A 23,170-nucleotide genomic window follows, 5' to 3' on the forward strand; every position below is an offset into this window, starting at 1 on the left:
TTATATCACGTCAAGAAAGTTTATAAATTTGAGTTGACCGCTAGAGATTTATATGAAGGCCAAAAAAGATGTTTTTTTCTTCTTCTATGAAGGTTACTTCTAGTTTGAGGCGGGGTTTTGTAGCCCTACACTTGGCCGTACCTTCCCACCTCCTAGAACCCTATGAAAATAAAGATATCAGAAAAAGGAGGGACATTAAGAGAGGGAGGGAAAATGTTAACACATTTTTAATCATTCATAAATCAGTTCTTTGAGAACTTGATAACACAGATTTGTCCTGAACGGCACCCGATTGCAATGGTCTGTAACGCTACTGCCGAACATGCAGGTCTGTAGTTAGGAGGCAACCAAAGCACGTTCTGATCTTCCCATACACACCAGTCTCCACTTATACCGTAATTACAGATACTATTACGAGATTTTTGTAGAGTATCAACTAGAATTCCCGTGTTAGGTATACAGTCAAGGGTAATATAATTGCAATCTGTAACGATGCTGCCGCCGTCGGGCAAGAAGGCCACTGAGTTGTTGCGGTCGCTATGGCCCTCGAGCGTCTGGAGGCAGGCGCCGCTGCTGGCATCCCAGAGCTTGATGGTGCGGTCGTCAGAGGCCGAGGCCAGCCGGCCGCCGTCGGGCGAGAAGGCCACTGAGTTGACCAGGTGGTTATGGCCCTCGAGGTTCTGGAGGCAGCCATTCCAATCTACTTCTGGTGTTGGCTTTATTGTGACCCAGTCTGGCTGCTCTTGTTTGAAATTTCGCCGTATTAAGCTGCGAATTGGACTGAAAATGAGTGCTGATACATATGCCTGGAGAGGAGCATTCTCGATTATCCATCTATATTGAAGCATAAATCGGTAGGCATCGTAGACTAGCTCAATAAGCGAGGGGTCGTTTCGTTTCTACCGAGATGTTAGCATATCCTGAGAAAGGATACAGCATAAACTTACTCGAAGGAAAGCCTCAAGCTTTGTCATCGAGACTACACCTTCTGGTAGACCTCTTAATAGACTAAGGGCTTCAAGCCAGTAGAGGAATCTCTCACACAGAAACCTAGAGAGTTCAATACCACTCTCGGTATCTAATTTGTCTGCGTCGCGGAGATGATCAGCCCAGTAAATGCAGGCATAGCGTACGGTAGCTAAAGGATCTGTTTGTGGCGTTTTAATATGTTGGATGAGATATCCTGGATTCCGTACGTCGTACATATTCCGATGGAGGGTACGAGATATAACCTGGAGCGATATCGAGAAGATAGCGTGATGTTTCTCGTAAATACTACTAGGAAAGAGGAATATATTTGTCGATAAAAAATCCTTAGCAGACTGGTGAACGACATAGACAATATTGTCTCGTCTCGTGAGGAAAGATCCGCAAATATCTATGATTTCCTCTGTCGGTATTGACCTAGGTAAGCCAGATAGAATAGCTAGTTCTTCCAAGTAAAGCGGGCGATAGGCAGCAATAACCGTTGAGAGAACGCTTCGGCACAAGTCGAGCCGTTTGCGCTGTAGCCGTTGAATATGTTGTATCATCCGACGATATAACTTTTCCAGGTTCGGTGGGATTTCATCCAAAATGTCTAATATCTCCCAGCTTCTTGCGTTTTGAAGCTCTTGAAAGACAAGAGCGACCCACAAAAATGTCCCCTGGGCCTTATACCGCATTATATCACCAACTTGATTTTGGAGCAATTGGTTGCCTTTAACCGTTGCTAGTTCGGAAATACGACGGCTAATATAAGTATCCACAGCGCGGGATATTTTCTCTGCGTTTTCCTTTAGCTCTAAGCCTAATCTCGTTCTGGACTCGGTACGCCTTAGCATAAGGTCGATATCGTCTCTATTGCGGCTAGACAAAATCCACTTGACTCGAGATGAAGAGCATGTCCGAATGATGAACTCGAGAAGCTTTAGCAGATCTGACTCGCATTCATCGAGTGCATCGATGATGAAATAGAATCTGTGTAGTCTAGAGTCTTGCAAGATATCGGAAAGGATATCAGACAAGGCCACCCATGCATTTACGTCTTCAAACAGTTGTTGCCCCGCGTGATCGTATTTCTTCTGTACGTACGAGATAAGGATCGGCTGCTGGTCGACGAGTAGGTAGATGAGACCTCGTAGTACCGCCGTAGCGTTATTGATCCGCACGTCGGTAGCCTGGCAAAAGAAAAAGGAAAGAATCCTAGCTTCGCTATTCAGCTTTAACTCTCTCTCCAACTCGTCAATAATGCCACAGAGCAGCATCGTCTTCCCCTTGCCAGGATCGCCCTTAATCCAGAGCAGGCGGCTTTGTGGGTCGTCTCGCCATCGGATAAAATCACTATGTTCGAGTATCCAGCGATATGAGTCTTTGAGTAGGCCGCCTTTTGCGTCCTGGATACGCTTTTTGTCGTCGCGTGGGTCGGTGGATCGTAAGTCCTTAAGGCACTGGGTATGTGAATCTCCTTTCCTGCTCGTTAATAGTTGACCATGTACTACGGTGGGTGAACATGAGTACTGTACCAAAAATCGCGTCTCCTCCGATAGAAATGCTTCCGCCGCCCACGTTTTGAATTCCGATTCCGTAGTGCCCCGCTCGCAGATCAGGCTCGCGACGGTCGACTAGAGAATCGGAAGTCGCTGTTGCCTGTCGCTTTTCGGATCGGGTTTTGGCGGCTAAGTCGGCAGCTTGTTCATCAGACGGGCGTTTCTTGAAAATACCGTCCATGTTTTCGTCGTCTAGCTGATAGAGATGTGAAAAACGTGGGCATGGCTATGTCGCTCACTTCACGAAATGGACACCAGGCTGAGAGACGCGCCCGACGCGCCAATAAAACTCTAGGGATTTCGACCGCATAATCGGCCAGGACTCGAATTAGGCAGAAGCAAATGAAGCGCCGTATGCCATACATTCCACTCAACAAATTCCACGGAATTTTGTTAAGTAAGGCCGAATATTGCAACAGAATTAGAGAAGAAAATCGAAATGGTTTACTAAAGCTATGTCCATCCAGGCAACATACACATATAAGCCAACTAGTGCGCTGGAAGTTGTCGCCAATTGCGACAGCTATTCTATTGGCTTTCAGCCAACAAACAATGTCGGTTTTTGTTGCTGACAGGTATGCGTCTCCTCGCAGTACCAAATCGGGAAGGGGGATTAAACCCGGACGGTGGGACAGCACATTGTCGACTACTATTGAATCCAATCCTTTGTCCCCTTTGGCCTCCAGTAGGCACCACCACAGGTATGCTAGAGTAACGTCCCCGTATCGAAATAGATACGCGCTGTCTGTATGGAGATTTTCCAGTCGGTTTTTTCGAAAGTCAGAGAAACATCGACGGACTATAGATAGATAAGTAAAGGATTTCTAGGTGAAGTTGTGTTAGAATTACTATTAGGCTGAAGCTCGACGGAGTGATTCTGTCTTGGTTTGGATATGACGCGGGTAATACGCTGAGAGTGCGGGGTTCGAGATTTAACAAGTTCTGCCACAACAGTAGTATCCACCCTTACAATAGCAAATCTCTGGAGTAGTCTGAAGATGACCTCAAAAATGTTTAGGTTGAAAGATACTCCTCAGCTCATGCCTAACCCTCCCGGGGTTTTCCTTGCGGGGCGCCAATACAAGCAGCCCTGAGTGGCTATGCTGTTAGGCGAGACTGTAGCTTGCCCTTATATCGCCACATTAAGGGGAATGATGATACTCTAACCACTTGTGAAAGAGAATTCTACTGAAGAGGCTTAGAAAGGGCGTTTTGAAGGACTTGGCACGGGTTGTGGAACCAAAAGGTTACCAGAGCCGGACTTTTCCTACTACAGGGGTTTCTTGAAGACTGGCAAAGCAAAGATGCAGTGTCACTTGCCGGCTTCCTTCAGTTACTCGGAGTGGCGGATATAATCGGCCCACCGGATACATCGTGGGCTCAGCGTCTACTGGCCAAATGGTCAGTTCTGCAACCATTTACATTACTTGTGTCACGAATAGACAATCGGATTTGAGGCATTATCCAGAATTTTAACGCTTCTTGCATGCAACCAACTAATCGCATGACAGGTGCTGAGGGTACCGGTCTAAATTATGGGGAGTTTTGCGAGGGGAGTTTGCGAGAATTTTCTCTTGGCACGCCTTCCTTTTGGCCCAGGTGCTAAAGACTATTTGGGTGGGCACTTCAGCGGTATACTATTGACGAGGCGTATCTTATTATTACGAAGTAAGTTGGAGGATCGAGATCCCTACCCCTGTCAGTGCCCTAAATTTACCTCGCAATCTTCCCTTGCATTTCCTACGATCAGTAATGCCGCATAGTCACAATGCATGTGTTCTTAGCCTTGCAGCCTAATTCACCGTCGTGTGCATCTATAGAAAACTTGTTATATATAACTGCTGAACATCGAATGTTTTAGTGTTGATTGTCAACATCACTGCCTCTATCCCTCAACTCGTACAACTCTCTGCGCATACACTTCATAAACCATGTGCCAATTGATTAGAAGAATATACGGCTGCTATCATTCCTCTGGTGAATCATACTGGCATCCCGCTGAAGCGAACGATTGTGGGTATGCCTTCGCTGCTGGTGTTTATGATATGAATGGGCAACTGCAGCGGTGCACCGGTAACCACTATTCGACAAGTACCTTCCAAGACCATGGCCATTGCAACAACAGTAGCTGCCGCAAAAGGCATTCAAAAAACGCGGTTGGACATGTCATAGCTGTGAGCAGCAGGTTTCTGCTGGCTCAAACAACGTCATCTGTACTTGCGGCCACAAGAATTGCCATCGATATTCGTTAGTGTAAAATTGTATACGTCATTTTTGGTACTGTGAGTTACCCTTTCTACACGGTACATACCGTACAGTAACACCAACGGGATTAATCCAAGTATTAGTGATCAACGTTGATTGGTATGTGGAGCTGATATCCGGCAACATGCAAGGGGCATTGTCCCGTATTTAAGCTCCTGAGGTTCCTGTGGGGAGGTTTTATATCTCCAGAAATTATCAAGAGGCCCTATCTTCACTGAATTGACCATTTGCCCTAATACAGTATTTACAATATCATTGCTAGCTTACACTTCGTATTGTCTTCTACCTACGTTATAATGTACTATCAAGATGCAAGAATTCTATACTGAGTCTATTACCTGGGATACAGAATACAACTTGGACAGCGATGTTACTCTTTATGTTCGCAGTAGGCGTGCTGCGTTCCGCATCTGCTACATTGCGCAGGAGCTCGCCGCTTCATCTTCTGTTTTACAACAGCATCACGAGCTATACAAAAAGCTGCACAAAGATGGATATTGTGAAACTGCAGAACGCCTTAGGAGACCATTTGAGGAATTGATGACCCGGTTGGCTCCAAATCCACCAATAGAGTATCTACAAGGCTATCTCTACCCGCCGTCGTTCATTCTCGAGGCAACGGTTGCTCAGAGCGGCCACGTTCAGCCACTTTGCAAGACAACCCTTTCGCGACAAGAGTTTATGCGTCCAGGCGATTACATGGATAGCAAGCACCTTCAACCACACCTATGCCCGCTTCTTGCCTCAAAACTCAACAGGTACTCATCTCGTGAAGTACAAGTTCTAGCTTATACATCACAGCTGGTTCCATCCAAGGTCTCTGTGAATGGTATGGATTACTTCTTCAAACCTTGGATTTCAGGCCGAGTTCATGGATACTACGAGCTGCAGTCATACAGAAAGATGCTGGTAACTACTGCGACGCCTCTTCTTACTCATGCACGTATCTGTCGCCTACACGGTCTGATCATCGACAATCATGATGATGTCCTTGGACACTATCATCTCGATAGCGATGAAGAGGACTACCCTGGCACACGTTTAGTTGGACTGCTTCTTACCTATATCGAGAATAAAGGCACTCTGACGGACTTGGCGCCTTGGTCAGACTGCACAAACCAGGATCGGCTTCGCTGGTTTCGGCAAATACATGACTCCGTCAACTGCTTGCATGCCGCAGGCCTGGCTTGGGGTGATGTTAAGCCTGATAATGTCTTGGTTGATACGGAGGGCAATGCCTGTCTCGTTGATTTTGGTGGTAGCTACACTCAGGACTGGGTTGACGAGGATAAGCAGGAAACTGAAGAAGGAGACTGGCAGGGTGTGCAAAGGATTAAACAGTGGCTTCTCGAATGGTCCGATAAGCCTGTCACTCGTTCCAAGTGTGTTGGTGTAGTGTAAGGTACACATAATACGTCTTTGTGTACGACCTGTTGTGGAAGGACATTTAGCTGTGAGGTGATATCACACGAGCATACTCTCATTATTGAACTGCTTCTCTTGAAATATGCTAGTGTTATCCATGATTTGGCAAGTTTCGCTCAATATTTTATACCTATAGCGAGCTAGGCCGTCTAGACACTTGATCCATGTATTCTCGAATGCAGGGACCGGTTTGTGTAGCAATGCCATCCATCATCAAGTATACCGAGTAGACGAAGGCTAACATATTCGCCAAGGAGATCGGAAGACGAGACCGGACACGTGGTCTAAGGCGGCGACGCCGCGTTGTAGGCAGATAGTTGCACATAAAGCCCCTCCTCTTCTCTCTGCATTAAGTGGTATATTCAACTGTGCTGTGTTTGCCATTTGGCAGAAGCTTTGTTTCACGGTTCAGTCATTTTCCATCTCATCAAATATGGCCCAGGTTATCTTCAGGTTCGAGGTTTGGCTTCTGGACGACTACGTGATGGACCACAACGTCAGACCCCAATAATATGGTTGGCCTCCTAGTCTCCAGGCGTGATACCATCGTCTTCGCCGAAAAATGGGGGATTTCCAAGGCACTCACCACACCGAAGCTGGATTGGCAAAATTACTCCACCAAAGCTACCCCGCCAAAGCTGCCTACTGAAATGAGCATTAAACAAGTTTCGCATTATGGCTATGTAACAGGTTAAACGGCGTACTATGGGTGTAATAATATGGAATAGCTTGATATTCCAGTGTAGCAGGTCTAGCATAACTTCATAACCCTAGCTAAGTACGCTTTTCATTCTATCACCTCTTTGGTAGTCTTCTCAAACTACTAGTCCATTGCAGTTCCTTACATCGGGGATATTACTTACTACTAACTCGCTTGTTATCCTACTGTAACTTAGCACGCTTATGCACGGATGAGAAGATCGACCATTCAAGTATTGAGTCTATCGGCCTCTCTAGCAATATCTTGTTTCACGCTTTGCCACTCCAGCATAATAGATGACCTGGGGTACTAGCAGTTCCGATTCTATTATGGTTTGTCCGCTGGACATCCTCGTTTTCGACCACATAGTGATGAAAATTTACCAAGAGTGTGCCGTCGTTGTACTCCAGCTAGCATCTTCAACGACAGCCTTGCGATATACCCTCCTTTCACTTCCACCCTAGTGCAGCAAAGTCTTGTTCTCAGGAAGGAGATAGAGATCGTTAAACATCTTACAGAATCCTTTATTGGCAAGGGTGTTCCGACTAGGTTAAAATCTAGCGGCGCTGTGACCATGGGTTGTCTTGGGTGAGACTCCCATTGCGGAAGGGACTGAGCCACGTAGTGCGGGTTTCCATCTAAAGGCAGGACTTCGGATGCGTGTAACTCCTTGTCCTTTAACTTCACAGAATCGATCAATATTAATTTTATGATATGAATAGTGGTTGTTGGTACGCATACAAAAGTCATTTTGATGGCGTCATCTCGTAGAAGTACTTAGAAAGACGGGGCGTCCAATTCAAGGTGAATTAGCACGAATAGGGGTAAGTTAGTACTAATATGTATCCAATCAATTGAATGTAACCTGATACACTAGCATAGTATGACTATTATTCATCAAACTTATATCACTTTTAGCAATCAAGACATCTATAAAGACAGCGGTTCGCTGTGCATTTAAATTGATACTCGATCTTTCCCCAATATTCTACCATGAGGCGTCGAGTTCCCAAAGGTGCACACACAGACAAAAACAGAAACTATGTCCAACACTGCACGCACCTATCCTCTTCCCGTATCAACCACCGCCAGTTCATGCTGAGACATTTTTGGAATATAGCCCGACAATGGGATCGCAGGCAACGGGACAGTCCGGGACGGTCATGGACGAGGATAGAAAGAGAATATCCTACAATATGTTGTGCTGCAGGTTCGCACGGGAGTTATATAAGCAGTGGAGTCCTAAGGTGGTTTGCGATGCGCAGTGCGTGTATGAACCTAACAGGAAGCGTTCTAACGGTGACTTGAGATTCCCTGTTAAGTATCCAAGGCGTCTTATGCTGGAATATCGGGGGCTAATTTCCATATCTACGAGTGACTGGGCGATAAAATAAACGGCGCAATTACTCACGATCATAAAATTATACTTAGTATATTAGACTGTCGGCTGGTGTAGTTGGTCACTTCGCTGGTAGATAAGTCCCGATTTGAGCCTCGCCCACTTGGGTCGGTGACGAGTCGCGGGTTCGAATCCCGCAGCTGACACACAAGGGGGTTTAGTCAACCCTTACGGCGCGCTGCCCACCTTGTTGACTTCGCCTACCTAGCGATAATAGAGAGATTGGTGCAGTTTAGGATTACGAGCATCCTAGCCAGTCGACCGTCAAGCACTACGTCGGCGGAATATAACTCGACAGCTGGTCCAGAATTCGAATCGTTAATCCGACCCCTTATCGGACCTCGCCTATCCGATAACGCTCGTCGGCGAACCCGTCCCCTCACGATAGAAGGCGCGCAGCACGCCCCTCGCCGCGATTCTTGCGAGCGTCTAGACCACGTTACGGTCTATCCACTTGAGCGTATGGTTGAGATGTATACGCTCGACGAGAACCCCAATTAGCAGATACTACGACTTGTCGCGACAAAAAATAGTCGAGCATCTTCTGCACATCAGCAGCATCCCACCCCTGAGGATGAATTTAAGTGCCACATTACCACGCTTATCGGTAGTTCAGGCAGGGGTTGTAGCACAGACTTAGGGAGGGACAGGAGGTTTAGTAGTCGTTTGGCTACAAGTTTACCTGTATAACCGCCCGACGCGGCTTAAGGAGCCGCTATATCGTCTATAGCCCCTTAAGGGAGTACTTGTAGAGGTACCGAGGGTTAACACCTACGGCGTATTTAATATTATTTATTATATTAGACTATCGAGCTATCCTATATTGTTACACCCTTGGTGCGCCGTTGATTTTGTTACCTCCTTGAGGCGTATGGGAACTGTAGATAGGCGATGTTGGTTTGGGCTGGAATTGATGGTGGAATCCTGTCTTGTTTATTGCGAGTATACTTGTATGCTAAGAGAATTCTGTTACGTACGAGAGGTGTGCACACTTCATTGTGATAGCCCTCTTTTGGTCCATCTAAACATTACTTGTTAGACAGTTTAGAGCACTTCATAGAGTAATAATTCGAAATATTCCGACTGATTGCAAGTTCAAAACCATTAAGTTGAGGGTGAGTCCTAGTCCGTTCGAGCTACAGGCTTACACATCTGACCTATTCCTATTCCTGTCACCATTCCAAACCGGTCCCAGAGCTGCGTTGTGTGTATACGTATGTGTGATGTGTCATTCGCTGACGCTTGAAACCATGCCACTGCGGACTGTGGTACCGCGCAATATATAAACCATCCAAAAGAAACTCCATCCATAAGAGGTAGTCGGCCTGAAAGCCAAACGCCGATTGCCGGCCATCGTACAAGTCCATACTCGTACTCACACTTACCGCTCAGTCGAATTTCGACCTAATCGCATAGCCGCAGCCTGGATAACACTCCTATCCAACGCCGGAGTACCCGCCGACCCGCCAGCCTGGGCCGTAACCTCGTCTTGCACCGGCACGATCTCCCACCTCGTCATGCCATCATCCATTCCCGGCCAGAGATCAGTAGGTATGTACTCCGCTATCTCTTGCCTAAAAGTTTCGCGTTGTCTGCGATCCGCCTCAATGATCTTATCCACGCTTTCCTTGGCCTTCCTCCAAATGCTCAACATCTTCTCCTCGTGCGACTTGCGCCGCTCGACTTCAAGAATGAGACTATCGTACGAACTGGCATAGTTTTCATAGAACATGCGCAGTTGCTCCATTTCGACCATCTTGTCGCTGATGGTTTCGTGCTCCTCGATCCAGCGGTCACGGAACTCCGTCTCGGCGGCGATGTAGCTCTGCAGTCGGGATCCGATGTCCTGAAGTACGTGGAAGGCGTCTAGCGTGGTCAAGTAGATAAGTCTGACCCGATTTGTCTGCTCTTCGAGTCTCGCAAAGTCATCTTCCATGCCGTGAAGGGCTTCATTGATCTCTTGCACCACACCGCTGACCTCGGAGGCATCTTGAACTACGACCTGCAGCATTTGGGCTCTGTCCTGTCCCGATATTGGCTCAACATCCGTCATGTGCAACTCTTGCTCAGCCATAACGCCGGAGATGGACACCACGTCGTCTCCTTGGGATTGAGTGACCTCGGCAGCCTTCCTCTTGGCCAGAGCTGCGCCCCCCTCGGTGGTTCGGACGGCTGTAACGCATAAGTCGAAATGTCTGGTCAGAGATGTGAGATGTTCGGCCATATCATGGGAGCTGTGCATCATGGATGCGAGAATGTGTGCAATGGGTTGCTCGGCATTGGAGGCAGACGGCGAGAGAGGTGACGGTGTGGACTGTAATGTTTTGTTAAGTGTTCGTAGGTCGGTATCAAAACGGAGTAAATCGCCATCAAATGATGTTTGCGTTGCCTATGGTACTCCTGTGGTTAGCACTAGGAACTAGCAAGTGGTGCATGTTTGATCTTGGCTTTGTGTGCTCACCTGTAATGCGGCAATGTTCTCCTTGAGCGCATTTCGCATTGTGTCGACCTGAACAACATCTACAAAGTCTAGCAAATTCCTCTTCTCTTCACCCTTAGGTCTGAAGGCGCTTTCTACCACTCTAGCCCTGAGAATATTCATGGTGTCTTCCAATCGACCGTTTGTGGCGTCGAGATTCTTGATGATTTGCTTGAACTCACGCTTGCCGCTGTCATAGGTTCGGTTCATGCTTCTCCGGGCGCGAAGGAGCAAGCGCGCTTGTTCGGTGATGCCGCGGCGAAGAAATTGCGATTGCGCGCCAAGGATAACGGATTCCTCATGGGCTAGGCGGGCAGCGGTAACGAGCTCGTTGGCGCGGAGGACGAGGGTCATGGATGAAAGTGATCGTTTCGCATCGAGAAGATGCTGCACAAGAGTCTCGACGGGAACCGAGTCGGCGGCTTCAGAGGCGTCGCCATGTTGAGATGACGACGGTCGTGACGGTTGAGGTGATGGCGAGGCTGTCGACGTTGAAGTTGGGGAAGCCATCTTTTGATAAGCTGCCTGAGCGTGGCAGGTGGACTGTAGAACGTCAAGGTAGCAGAGAACCAACGACGACGTGGAATTACTACATTGTTGCTCCCGATGGAATCATTGGCACGGGTTTACAGGAAAGAGGTTGCGGAAGCGACAAATTTCCAGGTTGTCGAGCAACGTTGGAAGTCAAGCTATGTTCACCTGCAGCTCCAGCTCCATCGAGCTGCCTGGGATCGGCGGCAAGCTACGGCATGGCCTCTAAATTCCCCGATTGGCTACTGAGTAAGCTCAGAAGAGAGAAGTGGGTTTCCCCCTTTCTCAACTTTAAACCAACTCCCGACAAGATGGGAGCTTCGAATCTGAGTCATGGCCATAGACGCTTGTAACATAAGGGATTGCAGCTTGACATGTTGTGTCTGCAATTGATGAAGTTTGTGGCTCCATTGAATAGCTTCCTTTCTCTGCATTGTTGCAGCGTCACGTTCTCACCATGCCAAGACAATAGGCAAAGACCGCCCGATGACCATGTCCATTGGCTGGGCAAGACATGGGTTGCTCATCTCTTCTTAGCCTGGCCTCCGGCAACGTTCAACGTACCTAAAGACCTCATTATGTACCCTAGTGATGGACACCTCCAAGGTAGAGAAGGTAAGGCGGAAGCCGCTCCCATCAGCTCCACCTTCGCCATCGCCAGAATATTCGGATATCTTCGATGACTACTTTGACGATCAAGTTCAAGATGAGCTCCTGGCCGAACAGGCCAAGAATGGGAGTCTGGTGACTCGGCCATCTATGCCTCCACGGCCCAATACAGTGCCATTGGACGCCGGCAGTTCCGCGCCGTCCGTGGCCCCGGCACCAACCACCACAACAATGACTGGGGATGGACCCAAGTCTATGTGGAAGACGGCCCTCGATGAGACCATCCATTTTGCCGGCGGGCTGATATCTCACCCGTTCGAATCCACCAAACACTTCAGTATTCTCCGGCATTCATCAGGGTTGGTATTCTACCGCGGGCCCACAACCAGCATCACCATCACCATCTTCGCCGACGCACCTCTGCCGGCTGATCGTTCTCTTTGGCTGCAACGCAAGGGCTATTCCGGCAACATGGGGATGAACGCCAGCGCACTACTAGGTACGACTACCAACTGGATTGACGTGACACCTTCTTCCGAGGGACTTGTCCGCGACATTCCCGAATCTGATGAACGCGCTTGGCAGCGGGACCTGAAGAAGTTCTCCAAGAAAACGGCCAAGCATAAGACTATGTCAAAACACGCCGCAAGGGAAACCTGTATCATCCGAATTCCGGCAGCGGCCGAAGATGGATATCTGCGCATCGTCATGTGTACTGGAGACCGTCGGAAGAAGGTGCTCTGTCCCAGCCCCGTCTTTCGCGTCGCCAGTACCTCGAGCGACGTGAGCATCCTCCGCGGCGCAAGCCTCGCGACTCTGCCGCTAGAAACTGGGCTGAAAGCAGCCTCTGTCATCGGGACCGCCATGGCGAATAAGTATATCGGCCCTGCGCGCGCCGTGGTTCAGGGTGGGCTAGGGAAGTGCACAGAAAAGTTTACGCCGGGTATCGTCACCAAGCATGTGGCCAAAAATGCCGACCACATTGCCTACGCCAAATCTGGCTTGCAAGATAAGTTTGAGGCCTTGGAACAACATTTCGACAGCGCCAGGGACGTTTCATACGACCCTCTCCCGGTCCAAGCCGCGTTCGATTCCCCGCCTGAGGTTGTCGGGCACGATTCCGGACCCGAGCTGCCGTTTCCGATTCGGCTGGATGGGAAGGTGGTGGAAAGCACTGGCCAGGGCCAATTGCAGACCGGCATCCCCACGGCGAACTTGTGTGGTGTTGACGACGACCTTCTCGCTCGCCTCAAGGGGATATACATGGGGTGGGCCAGCGTAGAGCCCAGAAAGGGCCTCGAGGACATTCCTCATGACTGGCACGAGGCAATCATCATTATTGCCCCGTCACCTCACGCCGCGCGTCGAGTAGTCTCCAAGAACGTCGCCGCCGTTCACATTATTCACGACTTTGGCCCCGCGAAATTCTTCGACGCCAAACTCAAGGTAGTGGCCATGGCATGTCTCTGCCGAGTGCCAGAAGTCAACCCGACCCGACCGTTGGACGACCTAGCCGAAGCGGTCAGGAGGAACGTTAACATCACGCTAGCTAGTCTGAGCCGCGAGCACTGGGAGCCAGAGATGACCATCTATCGATTGAAGACGGAGAAGAGCAGTCACTCGTTGGCGGATAAGTACGTTGAAGCACGAACGCAGCTTCAGAAACGGGTTGATAGTGTACCGCTGCATTTGGCAGGTGTGAGGACAGCCGGAATGGAGAAGATGGACAAGATACACGGGAATGGAGGTCTTTGGATACGTCGTTGAGATCTTGTTCGCGTTAGTGCCAGTAGCAGGTGCATAATGGTTTCCTGTCTGTAATGTAGAGCATAATTTATAGACTACTCTGTAAGCATTGATATGTACACTAATCTAGATGAAAACAACGGAACGTAGGGGTTGCTGGCACATATATGTACACTATAAGGCACTAGCGCGAAGGCTTTCCCAACATATGGGTCTGACCCACTCGTCAAACAAAATGTTCCAAATTTGCCCAAGTAGCTCGATACACTATCGGTGATCTAATTGGTGCTTTTACTATTACGCCCAGCTGGACGACATATCTTCCGTCCGGCTGGTGTAGTTGGTCACTTCGCTGGTAGATAAGTCCCGATTTGAGCCTCGCCCACTTGGGTCGGTGACGAGTCGCGGGTTCGAATCCCGCAGCTGACACACAAGGGGGTTTAGTCAACCCTTACGGCGCGCTGCCCACCTTGTTGACTTCGCCTACCTAGCGATAATAGGGAGATTGGTGCAGTTTAGGATTACGAGCATCCTAGCCAGTCGACCGTCAAGCACTACGTCGGCGGAATATAACTCGACAGCCGGTCCAGAATTCGAATCGTTAATCCGACCCCTTATCGGACCCCCTCTCGCCGCGATTCTTGCGAGCGTCTAGACCACGTTACGGTCTATCCACTTGAGCGTATGGTTGAGATGTATACGCTCGACGAGAACCCCAATTAGCAGATACTACGACTTGTCGCGACAAAAAATAGTCGAGCATCTTCTGCACATCAGCAGCATCCCACCCCTGAGGACGAATTTAAGTGCCACATTACCACACTTATCGGTAGTTCAGGCAGGGGTTGTAGCACAGACTTAGGGAGGGACAGGAGGTTTAGTAGTCGTTTGGCTACAAGTTTACCTGTATAACCGCCCGACGCGGCTTAAGGGCCCGCTATATCATCTATAGCCCCTTAAGGGAGTACTTGTAGAGGTATCGAGGGTTAACACCTACGGCGTATTTAATATTTTTTATTTTTTTATCTTCCAAATTTATGTGACAATTCTGATCCAATATCCAGCTGAGCAGCAGGTCACGTGCTACCGCATACCCCGGTCTGTTTTTTCTCCTTATTTCCTCTTTTTACCCACGACTGCGCGTGACGTCAAACCATGTCCTTAAGGATCATGACGAACATCACCGTCGAATCCGCAAACACCCTGCTCACCCACCTCCTCGCCGAGCTCTCCTACCCTGCTTCTCCGCAGCACTTCCAGCGCTATGGATCATGGGTCGACTCGGAGGGCGTGCGAGATGCTCTGACCGCGTCCTTACGGCCTGAGGTGTTTGAGTTGTTTGGCGGGGCGGAGTTGCCGAAGTGGAATGAGTACGTCTCCTAATTTTCATTCTACACTCTGGATGCATAGAAGACATATTTTATTCCACCTGCTTTGGCTTTCTTCACGTAGGGTAGTAGAGTAGTAGTTACAAAGCTAAATCCACGTCCAGGATCAGAGACGCAACCACTCACCCCCTCCCGGAAACCCGGGGCATCTACCTAGACCTGATCCGCGGCCTCGACGGCCGCGACCGGCTCTATGTGGGGCAGAGCAAGAACGTCGCTTTTCGCATTTCAAAATGCCACATGAGCTTCCGCCACCGCCGCGATAATAAGTCGCTCCATTACTTCGCTATTGATCGGAGCAAGTGGAATAACTTTGTTGTACTGGCTGTCTTGCCGCCCCTTGCGGATCCTGCATTGGAGTCTCGTGCGGATTTGGTCATGAACGTGCTCGAGATGTGGTGTGCGTTGCTGTTTAGGACGTTGCAGGGCGAGACATTAGGGGAGTGGTTGCCGGCTGGTTGGGTGGGGCATGGAACGAAGGGAGAAAACGGGATGGGGATGGTGTGTAATTGGTATCCGCTGAATTTGAAATTGCCGCTTGATCAGGGTGTGGCCACATTTGAGGGTGGAGATTGGATGACGAGGTTGAATGCTTCGGAGGATCCGTTGGCGAGGGAGTATGCCGAGGGGAAGAGGGAACTTGTGGATAAGGGAGAGAAAACTTCTGTGGAGGCGTCGTTGCCGACGCCGCCGTCAGTGGATGTGCCGAGCTTGTTGTTGGGGGCTATGATTGGGGCAGTGGCGGTTATGTTTATTACGAAGCGGAGGTAATCTCTACCAGGTAGCTGTTGAAGTGCCGTATTTTACTACACAATGGATATACTTGGATTTTATGTTCCCGTTGAAGGAGCAAAAGGAGGGCACATATGCCTAACCTGTATGTATTGTAGCTAACTCTGGTCCTCTCCTCGAGGGTCTATGTATGGAAACAAAAGGGTTCTTATATAGTCAATGAATGGTAGACTTGCTGATTAATTCAGACAAGTTGTAGAAGCATATAGATAAGTAGGGAATGTTCTATCCTTGCCACATTTCTCGTAATAGAGGTATGTGGGGATGGTCGCCGTTCTAGGTGGCGATAGTGGCAAGTATAGGACCCACATGGCCCACAGGGCCCATATTGTCCAACTGATATAAACAGTAGTCTGTCTTCTGGAAATGGCAAGCGTGGTTTTTAATTTAGTATAAAAGTTTATCAGGTTGATAATTGTATATAATATGCGAATTGAAGGATAAAGCTGTGTATCTTGATAATCCGAAACTAGTGTATGGTCTATATACTATCATCTTACATAGAGACTAGGATTGGCCAAATGTCGAGAAGCACTGGCATTCCTCAAGCAATCCGACCTATATGCAGCCCGGCTATACCGAGGATTTCTTAATGGAATCCTGCTCTCAAGTTTACTAGTACTGATTGTATCCAAGAAATATTTCTAATATCTAACCGAAATATAGAAATCGAAGAATCTTTCAGCTTTATATAAAGGCCAAAAAAAGATGTTTTTTTTATTCCTCTATGATGGTTACTTCTGGTTTGAGGCGGGATTTTGTAGCCCTACACTTACTTGGCCGTACCTTCCCCTCTCCTTCAGACTCTGTATCTTTGTTTCTTGTCTCTAAATTACGAGCCTCCCCGTGTATATATTGGTTATGGAAACGTATTTAAATTCATTTATGTATTACGAGCCCTCTGTTATCTTACTGTTACTCGCTGTCATTGCCTGTCAATGCTCTCATATCCACGCGTCTAGCCTCCAAAAGCCCATCCACCTGTCATGCTGATGTATCGATGTGGATAATCTTGTGTTCGCAAAATGCTTCTTCCTCAGACCTCGGTGCACCTCAGTTTGATATCCCAGATCTTTCGACTTGCCCAGGAGAGATGATCCTCGATTTCCTCGTAAGATTTAAAATATAGGTGCATAGCTAGTATTTGCGTGCGGGGTGGCCGTTGGCTACAACGCCGGTTCGAGTGTTCGAGATGTCGCATACGCATTAAGCTCATAGCCAGAAGCCCGATCTCTTCCATTTTCCATTCCGATTGCAACCCATTTGAGACATCTTCCGCTCGAAGCCGCTGTAGAAGTCTTTCCCTAAATAGTTCCCATAACCGTTACTGTTGAAGATTGCGGTAGTAGACGCGAATTGGTCTAATAGCATGGAAACATGACTGGGCGCCAATTGGTTATCATTCTTCACCAGCGGTACAAGATTGCACCATGCCAGAGACTCAGAGTATGACAAAATTTCGCCTGAAGCAAAACGTGCAAAGAGTTGCTCGGGAGACATGATAAGCTGGACACTTTCCTCGTGTGCGCTGGCGACGTACCGTTGGATGGGCTTCAGAAGATGGAATGTGGCGCGAGGTAGACACCGTATCTTTCCAAGATTTCGTTGGAATAGCTCGTCCGCAACTTGCATATCTAACAAGCCTCGGAGCACCAGAAGATCGGTTGTGCGGACTTGTAGAATGACAAGCGTGGCATTTAAGTCACACTCCTTAGCTGAATCTAAGCTCGACTCCAGATACTGGAAATACGATTCTAGCACTTGCCTGGCACCCTTTACCAGCTCATGTATGTCCATCCGATTCATGCGAGACAGGAGGAGCGAGAGAGGATGATGGGGACCGTGCGTAACGCGACACATATGTGCTGTGTAGGTGATGAGTGACTTGGCGACTTCTGGCGCGGACTCGAATAGTGTCATGGCTGCCGAGTACATCCATACGAAGAAAGAAGGATCCTGGCCCGCAACGCCATCGGCTGTCTGCGAAAAGCCGCGCTGAAAGTGGGAAAACGCGTCTTGGACCATTCCCGCTGCGAGGAGAGATTCGCCTCTTGCGAAAGTGCCGTACCATTCTCGTAGAAATGCATTCTTGTCTATGCTGTACTGCCAGACCCTGGAGTCGATATAGTCTCGGGAGAAGCGTATGCATTCCTCCGGTATTCGAAGACAGTCTGGTGTTGCAAGATGTGATGGATATGGAACGAGGCGCCCTGGTGGTTCCTTGTCATGGGATGCTGAGATGATGCGTCCGTCCCTGGCTGGTTGACATCTTGAGTGAGCCTGTACATGTTCATGGGAGTTGTTCGCAAGGAGCTCATCAATCTCGCTACTCTTAAAATTTTTACGTACCCCCCATATCTTGAACCGGTACTTGTACATCTTGGCACTGCGACTGCGGGTCAGTATCATGATACCTATAGGCACCCCCTGCTCCCTCTGTGCGCTGCGATCGGGCCACTTACGTTGCATGGAAGTTATGATTCTCCCGCATCCATTGCATTAAAGCCTGCAATGACATTCCCTCCCATGCATAGAGCTCCGTCACGATGTCCCGAACCGCTGCCCAGTCGTTGGACGTCGCCCACCTGACTTTTGGCGGCACCATTATTGCATGCTGTTGAAGAAGTCGAGGACTCACAACTGGTTGTTACTGCAGTACCTGTAACACGGGGAATGAGAGCGGATTGAGATTGTAGACAAAATACAGGTTGCAGGTGTGGAGTACCCCTCACAGGGCAGTTTTAGGACCTAATCTGGTCTAGACCATTTACGACGATCTCTCATTGGTGTCCCTAACAGGGGTAGGAGCGCACATGTAGTCATCGCCCCTCGCCGTCGACTCCCTCAATTATATTCTCCATGGAGTCTGAGATGGCTAACCCAGGGCCTCAGACTTCACACAAGGGAACACGCAGCGGTTGCAAATCACCAGACGGTTCATGCATCTTTGACCCCCTAAACCCAATGGTCACCGTACCAGCCTCACCAAAAGCCCGAACCGAATTCAAGACGGCACGGCCGTTCATCCTCAAATAACCCCCACCTGGTGTGCCCAAGAGCCATCAAATGTAGGTCCGCGAGGCACCTCGCCGCTGTATGCCCGCTACCGTGGAAGACAGCTCCAACCCTCCCAAACCGACGCCGGACCGTAGTGTTCTTTACAACTTCTACGTTGGCATTGGGCATCGTGATGGGACTATTCCCAAGTTTGTAACCAAGAACACCAGCCTGCCATTCCTTGTACAGCGCTGAAGCCGCCGGGAAAGTTGGTGAGTTTTTCTTTGGAGTATCGAGGACAGGCTGTTCATAGGTAGTGATTGTAAGTCACACGCAGAACTTTTCCATCAATGGAGTTGTCTGAAACATTTTATCTGAGTCGTGGGATAGAGTAATCGCGGTACGTTGATAGATAACAAAGAATATGTCAACTATTCACTAGTGAGCAGCATTTATGTGAGTGCCTTGTACCAAACATTTGCTAGACTGACATACTTGAGTGTAGGTATTCAGTAACATGCGTCCCTGCAAGCACGGGACCTTCCCTGAACCTGATAGTCATTCCTTGTGTGGTTTTCTTAGCTTCAATTCTGACGTCAATGGCCCATATTCTTTGGAAACTCAGGATCATATTGCGGTGTGTTAGTAACGTAATAGCGCATAACCATCCCATTTTCTAGGCGTCAAGGCATATCCCCAGCGTATTGTGCTATCGGAATAGGGGAGATTTGATGGTATGCTAACGTCCAGTGACCTGATATTAGCGTTGTTGGATTGGAAGTTGGTGGGAGCAAAACGATTCTTTCGAACCCGTGAGCTTTGGCAATACGTTTCTACCACTTTCCATCCATCCGTCATGACGACTAAGTCCAATACTGGTCCTCAATCAGCAAGTACTAGCCAGGTAGCGTAAGATAAGTAGCGCTGCCAGATACTTACGTAAGAAGTTTCCCATGAACAAGACAGTGTGACGGAGAAAGAGAGTACATTATATCCTTACGCACATGAAATACCCACCTAGCACGTGTAAAAGGAATAGCTGCCATGGCGGGGCTTGAATGCATTTGTACACAAGTCTTCACTGTTGATTAATACTCGAGGTTTTCTGCCCAGCCCTACCATCCCATTCTGGTGATTGTGTCATGTTGCAGTATTTAGCATGCACGAGGCCGCAGCAGTGAAAAGGAAATAAAAGAGAATTGCTAGTATACAGGGTGCTGACAAATCTGTTCATAATTGGCGGCGAGGTAGACTAAGGCAGAGCCTCTACGTTGCACCTTAGTTACAGCGCAGTGTTAGCCCGTTTATTGCTGCTGCTACTATAAAATGGTGCCTAAATGGTTCCACACGGGTGAGCGGACGGTTCGGTGGTGCTAGCAACGCGTCAGACGGTCCTTTCGTTCCTTACTGATAAGCTATGTACCTGTCACGACCTCTGCCGTATACTTTATAACGGGCCCCTACTCATTTACCTGATCATTTGATAACCAAGCCAGAGCGCTTACAGCGTACGCGTCTATGCCTATTTTCATCGTAGGAAAAGTCTGCGGGGCAAAGAGAGAACTATGATTGCCTGGTATGCTCTCGTCCAATTCTTTTTGCGCTTGATCAACTTTGTCGGGTGCGGTACAACCATAGGCGAATAGTAGGGAAGGCTTTTCAACAGCGGACGCGAGAATACAAAAGTCTTCGCTGAAACTGAGCCGGGGGTAGTCTGCAACATAACTGTGATCACTAGGGCCAAAATGATCGCAGAAAGCCTCCCCCACCCGTGCAGTAACCATGGCGTCGTTGACGGTCACGGGAAAGGTACGGGTTGGGACAATCGTGGGTGCGGCGACAGCATTGGATGCAGTGCTTTTGGCTTGCACGATTCTTAGGACCCCATCGTATAACTTCTGCCTCGTATTCTGGTCGTTAGCACGAATGTCAATGGTGATCGTCGCATCGTCGCTGACAACATTTTCCGCAGAAGTGCCAGAAATGAAGCTTGCACATGTAACCACTGCGTGCTCGCTGGGATGAATTTCACGGGAAACAAGAGTCTGAAGCCTCAGGACGGCGCAGGATGCCATGACGATGGGATCCACAAGACGCTCCGGCATAGACGCATGTCCACCACGACCGTGGAACATGACGCGCAGATTATCGCAAGAGCTGGCCATCGTACCGGGGCGGACACCGATGACCCCGGCACGCGCGGGAACGACGTGGCCGCTGAAAACTACATCAGGAATAGGAACATTGTGTCGATTGGGATCGTACAGCCCGTCGTCCACCATGCTTTGCGCACCGGTACCACGCTCTTCAGCAGGTTGAAAGACAAGGACAATGGTACCATGCCATTGGTATCTAGCAGAGACCATGAGTTCGGCATACGCCAGGAGACAGGTGATATGCCTATCGTGGCCACATGCGTGCATCACCGGTTGCTCTCGACCGTGAAGGTCAACGACTCGTTTCGTACTGGCGTAGACAAGGCCGGTTCGTTCTTCAATAGGAAGGGCATCCATGTCGGCGCGTGAGAGCACAGTAGGACTGGAGCTGTTGCGAAAAATGGCGGCAACACCATGACCTCCGATGTTTGAACGAATGTCAAAGTCTGGCGAGATTTTTGCGCAGATGGTTAACGAGGGTGGAAGCGGTTTCTATTTCTTGATTGGATAATTCTGGATTCGAGTGGAAGTGTTTGTACAACTTCTCGTAGGACGAGAGTTCGGGTCGGTGGGCCTCAAGAACCTTGGTCAGGAGGGACATGACGAAATATGGTCGTGAAAGGTGCCGGCAAGCTGTTGCCAAGCGCCGTGGGCAGATGCTTATAGACTTTCTTCTTTGACAACCTTGGTTCTCTTCATGCACTGACTCATCTAATGTAGATATCGTCTACGAAGATACATTTCCGAGATCTAGGGTTGTGCACCGGAACTCGGCTCCGCCCCTATCACGGATGAAAATTAACGCGTGATCAAGAAAAAAAGACTTGAATTTCACACCCAAACTATATAGAGATAGAGATACTGGGTCAAATCTGGAAATGAATGTACATATCTTTCGGATTCATGCGAATCTTGAACTTCATCTACTAGGTTCCGGCCGTGTTGCCATTAGTAACGCTCGGCAGCCTTCTTCGCCTTATATATCGACTCAATACGTGGAAAAGGCTCATTAGGGTCTATCTCAACGGCTTTCCAGTCTAGGGTGGTTGTAGATCCCGTTTTATATCGGTGCTGTAGCCTAGTGATGATGGCGTTCTTATTGTCGAGTTCCTTGGCCGCCTTCTTTGATATCGTACGAAGGCCACGATCAACGCCGTCATGGTTACGACGCACCAAATCTAGTTGTGCCACGACCTTTTTACCGTTCTTCGGTGTATGGTAAAACTTGTCTTTGGGTATCGTACGTGGATGCCGCGACGTGATGGACATCTGAGGTGGGAAATTAGTATCCACTATACCTCCCTTGTTCTCGAGACATTTTTCTATATCGACCGGCCAGATACCAGCACCACAAAAGCCACTACGCATCTTCTTCATTCTTAAACCCTGGCAGATCTCTTATACTCGCAACGGAGGGAAGTGTTGCTTCTGTATAGGTGCTGATGCTGAGAACGAGGCAAACCCACGCATCTCTTGGTGGAAGGCCGTTTTAAATGGACTAAAGAGGCCGACATTAAGTGGTTGAGTTTTATGTGAGGAATGGGCTGGTAGATATAGACATTACACCTTTTTGATATAGGTCTCGTCCATGAAATCGTGCGAGGTGTTTGTAGCATGATCGTCAAGTATAAGACGCCACATATCCGATCTTGGTGGTGTAGTCTCTAGAAGATATACTCCACGTAGTCATTTCAAGGCGATATTGCTTTTTCTCCATTCATAAGACGTACAAACATATTCCCACAGCCATATATCCTCAGGAAACCACTGTCCTTGAAGCTCTCTAACAGTCAGGGGGTTGCTACCTTCGAAGGACGCGAAACGAACTGCACCCAACTCTCCAGCTTTATGGCAGCCTTTTCGCATACCTCGCTTGGATATTAAAGCAGTGATATTGACCGTTCTTAAAACGGAAGCCGGCCTGCAGGCAACTCGTGCTGATTGACAAAATAGACACCTCGAATTGTCGATCTATAGTGAAGACTAACAGGCTAGTCGTTTATATTCCACTCGGTGTACTGGTACTTATAGCACCATGTTTCCAGTCACATAAGGATTCTGAAATAATTATAACGAATTGCCCGAGACGATCGCAAATTGTCGGTTCCTCTTAGCGACGGAGAGAGTGGGCAATTAGCATCAGAAGGCGCCTTTG

At 48.7% G+C, this 23,170-nt stretch overlaps 7 protein-coding genes and 1 non-coding gene across 8 annotated transcripts; 4 read left to right on the plus strand and 4 right to left on the minus strand.

Annotated features, from left to right (window-relative positions):
* Positions 1-70: 70 nt before the first annotated feature.
* On the minus strand, positions 71-2,907 carry BCR38DRAFT_394245 (NACHT domain-containing protein). Its single transcript, XM_040857607.1, has 3 exons — positions 2,505-2,907; positions 948-2,446; positions 71-899 (listed from the first exon to the last, which is right to left on the minus strand). Exons 1-3 carry the CDS (start codon positions 2,707-2,709, stop codon positions 243-245), a joined length of 2,361 nt encoding a protein of 786 aa, XP_040715019.1. The 5' UTR covers positions 2,710-2,907; the 3' UTR covers positions 71-242.
* A 2,195-nt stretch (positions 2,908-5,102) lies between these two features.
* Positions 5,103-6,194, plus strand: BCR38DRAFT_486108 (uncharacterized protein; the record flags this gene model as incomplete). Its single annotated transcript, XM_040863989.1, has 1 exon — positions 5,103-6,194. The coding sequence occupies one exon, from the start codon at positions 5,103-5,105 to the stop codon at positions 6,192-6,194; it is 1,092 nt and encodes a 363-aa protein (XP_040715020.1).
* A 2,166-nt stretch (positions 6,195-8,360) lies between these two features.
* On the plus strand, positions 8,361-8,463 carry BCR38DRAFT_t195. Its single transcript has one exon. It is a non-coding gene; the product is annotated as a tRNA-Thr (tRNA).
* Positions 8,464-9,698: 1,235 nt separating this feature from the next.
* Positions 9,699-11,306, minus strand: BCR38DRAFT_345291 (kinase activator; the record flags this gene model as incomplete). The annotated part of the gene is made up of 2 exons (XM_040856172.1): positions 9,699-10,706; positions 10,779-11,306. 2 exons carry the CDS (start codon positions 11,304-11,306, stop codon positions 9,699-9,701), a joined length of 1,536 nt encoding a protein of 511 aa, XP_040715021.1.
* A 220-nt stretch (positions 11,307-11,526) lies between these two features.
* Positions 11,527-13,998, plus strand: BCR38DRAFT_436676 (uncharacterized protein). The gene has a single exon (XM_040860470.1). It carries the CDS (start codon positions 11,919-11,921, stop codon positions 13,701-13,703), a length of 1,785 nt encoding a protein of 594 aa, XP_040715022.1. The 5' UTR covers positions 11,527-11,918; the 3' UTR covers positions 13,704-13,998.
* Positions 13,999-14,679: 681 nt separating this feature from the next.
* On the plus strand, positions 14,680-15,965 carry BCR38DRAFT_436677 (uncharacterized protein). The gene is made up of 2 exons (XM_040860471.1): positions 14,680-15,052; positions 15,175-15,965. Exons 1-2 carry the CDS (start codon positions 14,838-14,840, stop codon positions 15,839-15,841), a joined length of 882 nt encoding a protein of 293 aa, XP_040715023.1. The 5' UTR covers positions 14,680-14,837; the 3' UTR covers positions 15,842-15,965.
* A 1,109-nt stretch (positions 15,966-17,074) lies between these two features.
* On the minus strand, positions 17,075-18,467 carry BCR38DRAFT_410300 (Clr5 domain-containing protein; the record flags this gene model as incomplete). Its single annotated transcript, XM_040858447.1, has 2 exons — positions 17,075-18,248; positions 18,325-18,467. 2 exons carry the CDS (start codon positions 18,465-18,467, stop codon positions 17,075-17,077), a joined length of 1,317 nt encoding a protein of 438 aa, XP_040715024.1.
* A 1,852-nt stretch (positions 18,468-20,319) lies between these two features.
* BCR38DRAFT_458519 (uncharacterized protein) lies at positions 20,320-22,175 on the minus strand (the record flags this gene model as incomplete). The annotated part of the gene is made up of 3 exons (XM_040862175.1): positions 20,320-21,461; positions 21,723-21,726; positions 22,152-22,175. The coding sequence occupies 3 exons, from the start codon at positions 22,173-22,175 to the stop codon at positions 20,320-20,322; spliced, it is 1,170 nt and encodes a 389-aa protein (XP_040715025.1).
* Positions 22,176-23,170: the final 995 nt, after the last annotated feature.

This window comes from Pseudomassariella vexata (assembly GCF_002105095.1).
Source record: "Pseudomassariella vexata strain CBS 129021 chromosome Unknown BCR38scaffold_8, whole genome shotgun sequence".
NCBI classification, from domain to species: domain Eukaryota; kingdom Fungi; phylum Ascomycota; class Sordariomycetes; order Amphisphaeriales; family Pseudomassariaceae; genus Pseudomassariella; species Pseudomassariella vexata.

What these genes read in the sequence shown, in the direction of transcription:
- BCR38DRAFT_394245 (XM_040857607.1), bottom strand. Translation starts at nt 2,709, where the DNA reads ATGGACGGTATTTTCAAGAAACGCCCGTCTGATGAACAAGCTGCCGAC. An exon ending in CGGAGGAGACGCGATTTTTG is followed by an intron (nt 2,447 to 2,504) that starts GTACAGTACTCA and finishes CGAGCAGGAAAG; the next exon opens with GAGATTCACATACCCAGTGC. An exon ending in AGCTTGAGGCTTTCCTTCGA is followed by an intron (nt 900 to 947) that starts GTAAGTTTATGC and finishes ACATCTCGGTAG; the next exon opens with AAACGAAACGACCCCTCGCT.
- BCR38DRAFT_436676 (XM_040860470.1), top strand. Translation starts at nt 11,919, where the DNA reads ATGGACACCTCCAAGGTAGAGAAGGTAAGGCGGAAGCCGCTCCCATCA.
- BCR38DRAFT_436677 (XM_040860471.1), top strand. Translation starts at nt 14,838, where the DNA reads ATGTCCTTAAGGATCATGACGAACATCACCGTCGAATCCGCAAACACC. An exon ending in GAGTTGCCGAAGTGGAATGA is followed by an intron (nt 15,053 to 15,174) that starts GTACGTCTCCTA and finishes ATCCACGTCCAG; the next exon opens with GATCAGAGACGCAACCACTC.